The sequence below is a fragment of the Colobus angolensis genome, unplaced genomic scaffold (genome assembly GCF_000951035.1).
Source record: "Colobus angolensis palliatus isolate OR3802 unplaced genomic scaffold, Cang.pa_1.0 Scaffold16, whole genome shotgun sequence".
In the NCBI taxonomy this organism is placed as follows: domain Eukaryota; kingdom Metazoa; phylum Chordata; class Mammalia; order Primates; family Cercopithecidae; genus Colobus; species Colobus angolensis.
This window is the reverse complement of record NW_012114710.1, coordinates 11130103-11139230: the sequence shown is the minus strand read 5'-3', so window position 1 is coordinate 11139230 and position 9128 is coordinate 11130103. Positions and strand designations below refer to the sequence as shown.

The 9128-nt window shown below is 39.2% G+C and overlaps 1 protein-coding gene across 1 annotated transcript in view; it reads left to right on the top strand.

Annotated features, from left to right (window-relative positions):
• Window positions 1–7857, top strand: part of ATP6V0D2 (ATPase, H+ transporting, lysosomal 38kDa, V0 subunit d2) — a 58908-nt gene extending 51051 nt beyond the window's left edge. The window contains exons 6-8 of the mRNA XM_011937092.1: window positions 4668–4844; window positions 6011–6085; window positions 7372–7857. Coding sequence (XP_011792482.1) covers window positions 4668–4844; window positions 6011–6085; window positions 7372–7533 — 414 coding nt within the window. The 3' untranslated portion in view covers window positions 7534–7857. The remainder of the gene's footprint in view (window positions 1–4667; window positions 4845–6010; window positions 6086–7371) is intronic.
• Window positions 7858–9128: the final 1271 nt, after the last annotated feature.

The window sequence follows — 9128 nt, the reverse complement described above, 5'->3', positions numbered from 1 at the left end:
AAGAAAGAAAGAAAGAAAGAAAGAAAGAAAGAAAGAAAGAAAGAAAGAAAGAAAGAAAGAGAGAAAGAAAAAAAGATGAGGTCTATCTATGTTGTCCCAGCCTGAAATTCTTAAAATAAAGCCTAAATAGTTATGAAGTGAAAATCTTATCATTAAAGATCTCCAAAAACTATTTTTGTCCTTATCTATATTATACAGAAAGTGGATATCGAATAAATAAATAACATTTTTAAGGTGTAGTAAATGACAGAATGATAAATAGTCTCTCTCAGTCATGCTAATCATGCAACATGAGTAACTGTGATCCTATGAAGCCTTACCCTTTCTTTTCATAAATTCAGCTACTAGCCACACTATAAGAATCTGTATTATCTATGGCTCAAAAGTAGAATTTCTACTCAGCATAATTCTTGTGGTTTAGAAATGGTCTGTGTACTTTCTACCTGTGAAATATGTGAAATAAAAGTTATATCAAGACTCATAACCTTATCAAAGGTATACAATAGCACTATTCCTGAGTGCTTTATATACATGAATTCACTTAGACTTCAAAACCACACAGAATAGGTAGTCTAGGATCTGTTTTCCAGAAGGAGCAACTGAGGCACAGAGAAGGCTAGTAACTTATCTTATGTCTCACAGCTAGTAAGTCAGGATTGGAATGCAGGCAGTTGGCTCTGGTACTTATGTGCTTATCCACTCTGCCATAGTGCCTCTGCATTACATTCACCATTCACAGTTCTTTTATATAAACATAAGTGCTAATTCATAAGCAAGATCATACTGTGTACTATAAAAACTGGTAAATAGGTAAGGTAAGAATTATGTCTTTGAATAGGTAAGAAATAGGTAAGAATTATGTCTTTGTAATCCTCAGTAATGTAAAAAAAAAGATAGTATCAGAAAAATGCTTATCACTGGGATGATATGATCAAATTATGATATGCCCAGTGTTCTCATTGTACTTTTCCAATCTTCGTGGTATCAGATTAGATTAGTTGTTTGTTTGTTTCAAACAGCGTTAAAAAAGAATGCAGCTAGGCATGGTAGTTTATGCCTGTAATCCCAGCACCTTGGGAGACCTATGCAGAAGAATCACTTGAAGCCAGAAGTTTGAGACCAGCCTGGGCAACATAGCAAAATCCCACCTCTACAAAAATACAGAAATTAACCAGGCCTGGTGGAACACACCTATAGTCCTGGCTACTCAGGAGGCTGAGGTGGGACGATCACCTCAGCCCAGAAGTTCCAGGTTACAGTGAGCCATAAACCACCTCACTCCAGGCTGGGTGACAGAGTGAGATCCTGCCTCTAAAAAATGAAAATAAAAATAAAAATCCATTGAACCATTTTTATTTATATAGAAATATCAGCTACACAGGGCATGGAGTTATAACATTTATAATTATAAGATCAAAGGGTGTTCGTCAGTTAACATAAACACTTTCGATCATGTAATTACCTCCCTTTTATTTTTGTAACTGTAGAGCACTTACTATTTATAAATTCCATGTGTATTCTCATTTACTCTCATTTGGCCGGAGACCTAATATGGTAGAAGAGACCATTAACCTCAGCTTACATGTGAAAATTTGACCTAATTACAAGATTATAACTTCATATGAAAAAAAAGAAATTGACTTATGTTCAAGGCAAATGCACTGTAGTATAATATTTGCCTTTTACTCCTACTCTTCAATCTTATGGTTAATAGGGCAGTGAAAAACAAGCATAAAATATGTTTGTTCGATCTCTACTGGTCAGTGTATGTGCTGATAATGCTGGGCTCCATTCCAGTTCACTTTACTCTTTTCCATTGCCACTGACACCTCCACCCACTGCCTCCTGCCAGATGTGCCCTTCTTCCCAACAGTATATTGCTATCTCTTGCAATAACAACAAAAAATAAGGTCTAGTTTTAACATGCGTACGTTTTTATAGGGAAGAGTAAAAGAAAAGGCACAGAACTGCCAACATAACCATACCACATAGCATGCCAACTCTCTGCAAGAAACAGGAGCTAAGTCACACTAACACCAGCCCATTCGGTCTCCTCTAATCAAATGCGTGTCAAACTCTGCTTGGGGATGGTCAAAGAACAGTACTTTTCCAATTCTAAAATGATGGGTTTTTTCCCTAAGAGGACAATACACACACTTACCCAAAAGAGCCTCTAGACTAGAAGAGTAAGGTAGATATATAGTCAGTTATGATAAAAGGAAAATGGAATGTAATCAGGGTTCAAAGGGAATCATATCCAATTAGAGAAGAAATGGAAGGACTTCTTATGAAAAAGATGACAATTGATGGGACGCGAATGCAGGGAGGATTTCAGCATGCAGAGTTATGGAACACAGCACATGTGTGGTAGGCTAAGAGAAGAAGTGGTAACAAGGACAAGGAGGTAGTGAGAAGATGGAGGGCTCTGATAACCTGTATCAGCCAAAGCCCTTTCTTCTTGTATTCATATTCTCTCCCCAGCTAGCTGTCCTTCCCACTTCTCCAATTGCTTTTCCAATGATTGAGCGATGACAATTCCTCCAAAACATCCTGTTTTACTTCCTGCAGCTCCCTCCTCCAACCTGGCCTCTGCTGTTTGCATGTCTGCAATGCTGCCTACCTTGCCCTAATTCTCTTTGTAAGATCATAACATTTTAGAATCAGAGAGCACATTAAAGAACATCTGGGACAATTACCTCCATTGTTGCTCTTGCTGCCCTAATTTTTGTCTGAAGTTTTCTTATTGCCATGAAATCTTCCTCTTGCATTTCTTCTCTTATCTCTAGAAGGTCTAAAATTACTGACAGGACTGGTTATATTCAGTAGCCAGAGACAGCTGCCTTTGCTTCCAAATAAAGCCACTCCCTACTTTTCAGCTCACCCATAATCTCCATGAGAGCAATCAAAAGGATCAGATGGAACTAACGCTCACTCTCCTGATAGAAAAAACCTGTTCTTATATGAGAGTTCCGGTGAAATCTGTTGCAAGTTGGGTTTTGTTATCGGTTAGCCAGTCAAAAGCTGATTAGAGGATAGCACACAGCAATTCTTTTCAGCTTTCATGTGCATACAGATAGCCTGGGAATCCTGTGAAAATGCAGATTCTGGTTGAGTAGGGCTGGACTGTGGCCTGAGACTCTGCACTTCTAATGAACTTCCAGGTGACGTCAAAGCTACTGAGCCACAAAATACTGCTTTGAATAGCAACATTATGGAGAATGTTGGAGAATTTTCTCCAACACGCATCACTCTGTTGGATTCACTAAGTACTTAAGACTTTCTTATGTGTCAGGCACTGGCTATTAAAAAAGGAACAAAAGGCTCGGCATGGTGGCTCATGCCTGTAATCCTAACACTTAGAAGGCCCAGGAGGGAGGATTTCTTGAGCCTAGGAGTTCATGACCAGCCTGGGCATTATGGCGAAATCCCATCTCTACAAGAAAATAGAAAAGAAATTATCTGAGTGTGGTGACGTGCACATGTAGTCCCAGCCAGCTGGGAGGCTGAGGTGGGAGGATCTCCTGAGCCCTGGGAGGTTGAGGTCGCAGTGACTCCTGCCCCACCACTGCACTCCAGCCTAGATGAGAGAGTGAGACCCAATCTCAAAAGAAAAAAAAGAAAAGAGCAATGAACAAGTGAGACATGGTTCTTAAAAGATTTTAGAGTGTAGTGGGGAGAAACACAGGCACAGATTTCAAAATGAAGTGGTAAGTACTGGACATTTGGAGTACCTAGAGAATTGCTGCTTAGCCCAAGGAAACCATGGCAAGCCCCCACAGTAGGTAGAGGAGGAGTCCCTGAAGGAGAGACTGAGATGGAATGGCCAGAGTCGATAGGAGGAGAACCAAGAGACAGTAGAAACATGGAGGTCAAAGGAATATAAATGAAATTTCAAGAAAGACTTGAGGAGTCAGATGAAATAGGAATGATGGAGGGATGGGAGCCCAGGTGCCTAGTGGTGTTCAGCACAGAGAAGACAGGCCGTGAGTATGTGTTGACCTACCTTGAAGATCATTAGCCACACTCCAGCATCTTACAAAGAAGAAAACTTCTTGAAAGAAAGATGACTTGTCCCACCCCACATAGTTCTTAGCTAGTCTTAGATTTATTAATACCTCACCTAGGACACTAACAAAGAAAACCAAAGGCGTGAAAGTATAAACAAATGGTAGGTAGCACAAAATTTCATTATGTAAAAAGTTATGCTGACATTGACAACTAGGAAGGGATATTAACATGGCATGCACTTTTTGTTCCAAACATCATTCTAAGCACTTCCACTTATATTACCTGGTTCTGTCCCTGAATGAACCCTAAGAAATAGGTATTATTCTCCTTTTTATAGAAGAGACACTTGCGACGCTGGTGGCCTAATGTGACAGAGACACATGAGGAATTCATTGCAGGGTGCCCGGGAAATAAAGCTTACTGGGGTTTCAGGAGTCATAGGTCATCATTGCTGCTGTGTGATCCTTCTCTGGCAAGCAGAGTTACTCCATTACAAGAAAAGACTAGGGGAACACTAATAACACATGTCTGGAGTATAATTAGACATAGATCCAGAAAGGAAAGCAAATCATTTCAGAAATGAATTTGTATAGTTAAGAGTCTGTTTATAGCATTTAGCAGTTTATTAGATTTTACTGGTTTTTGTCTTGCAAATTCAGTTTGAGGCCGACAGACGTGCTTTTATCATCACTCTTAACTCCTTTGGTACCGAATTGAGCAAAGAAGACCGGGAGACCCTCTATCCAACCTTCGGCAAGCTCTATCCTGAGGGGTTGAGGCTACTGGCTCAAGCAGAAGACTTTGACCAGATGAAGAACGTAGCAGATCATTACGGAGTATGTGATGACACTGGCTTCCCTAAGTCCCTTGTGTTAATTCATTTCCATGTGCTTTAGAAGCTCACACATCACTTACACTCAAAAGAAGTAATAACATTTGTAAGGTAGCAAGCAGTGCTGAAGCAAGCTTCAGCAAGAGACACGTTAAGTTTCTAGCCCAAGCTGCTAATTTTTAAGGTTCCTGCCAAGCAAGTACTTGTTTAAATCTCCAGGGAATGGTCATCTGAGCACTCCTTTTGAAGTGTTTAATAAAGCAAGTTCCCCCAGGAGACTGGTGGAGTGTTCTGGAAATGTGAGCTCATATCAACGTTATGTAAAATAGTCTGACCCAGCAGCCCTTTCAGGTACCCACTAAGGAAACAAGATTAGGCTCAGAATGTCTAGGTGGACTGCAAGGAAGAATATGGATGTATTAGTTTTTCCACTCACCTTGCTGAGTGGCCAGAAATCAGGAGAGGAAAGACAGCTGCTTGTGTCCTTCCCCTACTCCAGCATCCAGTTGCTCTTGGAGCACCTAAAGCTCCTCAGCTTAAGTTTGTACACGTCGGCTCAGCTTCCATTCCCTCTGACTTGCACAGAGTTACATAACCTCCAGGTAACTTTTCCAGAGCTAGAATGACACTTATCTTTTCCTGTGGATTTCTGAAGCACTCCAGGAAAGACGAAAGTCAGCAAATGCATAAACCTTGTGACATCTCATATGTAATTGCGTGAGACTCTTTAGCACAATATGAAAATTTGAATTTCTCCCACATTCCACCCCTTCCACACTGGAAATCGCATGTGAATTTTATCAATTTTCATCTCAAAGAATCTATGAGCCCATACTGATCAAATCATGAGCATTCACTGAGCTTCTAAAATGTACCTAGCTAGGCCCAAGACCCTGAGTGAGAAAATGAGTTCAAACACTGTATACTGAGAGTTGAATTGCCTTGTAGCCCTGAACAAGCCAGTAAGCTAGAATTTCATCCACACTCTTGTTATTTGGATTTTTTGTTGTTTCTTTGGGAGCCAAAATCCTATAAAAAAAACCTTCAGTCCTCCTGGTATAGTTTTTTTTCTTAAATATGTGCGCAATTTCTATAATACTAGGAAAAATATACTTCCATACATTTATAAGAAATGAAAATGTATTTAAAATTAATGTTTTTGTTTTTAAGGTATACAAACCTTTATTTGAAGCTGTAGGTGGCAGTGGGGGAAAGACATTGGAGGACGTGTTTTACGAGCGTGAGGTATGATAAGTGGAAATGCTATTAGCTTATTTTTCTCTTACTGTGGATTTTATATATTTTCTTACTTTGGATTTTCTTTTTACAACTGATCATGTCAATTGATTAGGCACATTCATAGCCTGATAGGCAATATTACTGTATTATTACTACAAAGTTACACACACACCTAGGAATCTTCATGCTAGGAGTGCTGCTAAAGTTTGGAGCTTTTCTTTTTTCTTTTTTTTTCCCTTCTAAATGAGTTTACTTAAAAACCGCGGGAATTAATGGAAGTACATTCCATTCCTCGTGGAATTTGCTGAAGAACATTATTACAAATGCTACAAATTTTAGTGTAAAATTTTGGTTAATCATATGAGATAATGTTTCTTTTTTTAAAAAAAAAATTATTATACTTTAAGTTCTGGGATACATGTGCACAACGTGCAGGTTTGTTACATAGGTATACATGTGCCATGGTGGTTTGCTGCACCCCTCGACCCATCATCTACATTAGGTATTTCTCCTAATGCTATCCCTCCCCTATACTCCCCGCTGCCCCCGCCACCAACAGGCCCCAGTGTGTGATGTTCCCCTCCTTGTGCTCATATGTTCTCATTGTTCAACTCCCACTTATGAGTGAGAACGTGTGGTGTTTGGTTTTCTGTTCCTGTGTTAGTTTGCTGAGAATGATGGCTTCCAGCTTTATCCATGTCCCTGCAAAAGACATGAACTCATCATTTTTTATGGCTGCATAGTATTCCACTGTGTATACATGCCACATTTTCTTTATCCTGTCTATCATTGATGGGCATTTGGGTTGGTTCCAAGTCTTTGCTATTGGGAACAGTACCACAATAAACATATGTGCACATGTATCTTTAAAATAGAATGATTTATAATAGAATGATATAATTATATATCCTTTGGGTATATACCCAGTAACGGGATTGCTGGGTCAAATGGTGGTGTTGGTTCTAGATCCTTGAAGAATTGCCACATTATGTTCCACAATGGTTGAACTAATTTACACTCCCACTAACAGTGTAAAAGTGTTCCTGTTTCAATTTGGAGCTTTTCTTGTGATTCTACTTTAATAACTTCCATTGTCTACATTTATCTGCAGAGTGACACTCTCCATTTAGAACTTTCTGAGTTGTCACCATACTCCTCTATTTGGCCCAATTTAAAGATTGCCTATTTAAATACAAATAAGCACTGCACGTACAAGCCAGTCAGCAGCTTAATATTATTTCATAATGCTCCAAATAAGCTGATGGTCTGTGTTACTTTTTTTCTTTCCTCAGGTACAAATGAATGTGCTGGCATTCAACAGACAGTTCCACTACGGTGTGTTTTATGCATATGTAAAGCTGAAGGAACAGGAAATGAGAAATATTGTGTGGATAGCAGAATGTATTTCACAGAGGCATCGAACTAAAATCAACAGTTACATTCCAATTTTATAACCCAAGTGAAGTTCTCAAATGCAGAAAATTATAAATGTTGAAAGGAAGTTATTAAAGAAAATAAAAGAAATTATGTTATATTATCTAGACTACACAAAAGTAAGCCACACTATATCTTCTTGAGCTGCAAATCCATGGAAACACAGTAAACCAGCCCTGAAACAAAGCATTTCCTTATTCTCAGTGGCATTAGATCTTGTTTCCACATGTCTGTCTCATTCTTCACTGGGTCTTACAGGTTAATTTTAATTAACCCTATGGTGTTTTTCTTAATCTTGTTTGATCATGTTAAAAATTGGACCTAATAAAAGTATTTTATTCATGCTTTTCCATGCTTCACTACAGGTCCAAATACTGAATGTCTCCTTTACTTTTTCTCTTTTAAATTTTTTTCTAGACAAGGTCTCACTCTGTCACCTAGGCTACAGTGCAGTGGTATGATCACAGCTCACTGCAGCCTCCACTTCCCAGGCTCAAGTGATCCTCCCACTTCTCAGCCTCCCAAGTAGCTGGGACTACAAGTGCACACCACCACACAAGGCAAATTTTTGTATTTTTTGTAGAGACAGGGTTTCACCATCTTGGCCGGGCTGATCTTGAACTCCTGACATCATGATCCACCCTCCTTGACCTCCCAAAGTGCTGGGATTATGGGCCCATTGTTCAGCCACCACACCTGGCCCCTTATTTTGTTTTTCTAACATACTTTGATCCAATCAGCTTGAGAAAGCAACACACCTCCAAGTCCTATCTTCTAGATGCAAGCAGTGTTCAATTTGTTAATAAATTTGCTTTTCACACCTTTCTCTAAATAAAAGGTATATCTCTCTTTCTTGTGGTTTCTTCCTTCTTTACATGAGAAGAAAATGACCTCCTTAATTGTAGTTTACTCATTCAAAAATTGCAAGTTCAGTTTGCAGGGTATGGATTCTCTATTAAAATCTCAGTAGCAATGGTGCATAGAGCTACCAGGAAAACAAAGGCAACACAGCACTGCTCAAGTCCTTCCTTTAAATATAAAAGATATTCTTAAATGTAAAATCTACATTTGCTATGTTTTAAAAATAAACCCATATATATTTGAAACTTCTTCAAATCAGAATATTTACAGAGAGTATACAATTATTGATATCTAGAATTAGATGCATAGAACAAGGAGTAAATCAAATTTTCTGCAAAAATCCAGCTTTTTTAGTTAAATATTTTAGTAATTTTAGTGATAGGAACCTTTTTGTTGTTGTTGAAACAGGGTCTTGCTCCATCACCCAGGCTGGAATGCAGTGGTGGGATCACAGCTCACTGGAGCCTCAACCTCGCAGGCTCAAGTGATCGTCCTTCCTCTCAGCCTCCCAGGTAGCTGGAACTAGAGGTGTGTGCCACCACAACTGACTAATTCTTTTTCTTTTTTAAGGTAGAGACAGTGTCTCTACATGTTGCCCAGGCAGATCTCAAACTCCTGGGCTCAGGCAATCCTCCCACCTCAACTTCCCAAAGTGCTAGGAATACAGCCACCACACCCAGCCAATGGAACTTTTAAGCATACAGTAAAGTAGTGGCTCATAGAACCAGGAAGAAAGTCAAGTGCCCAGCCTCAC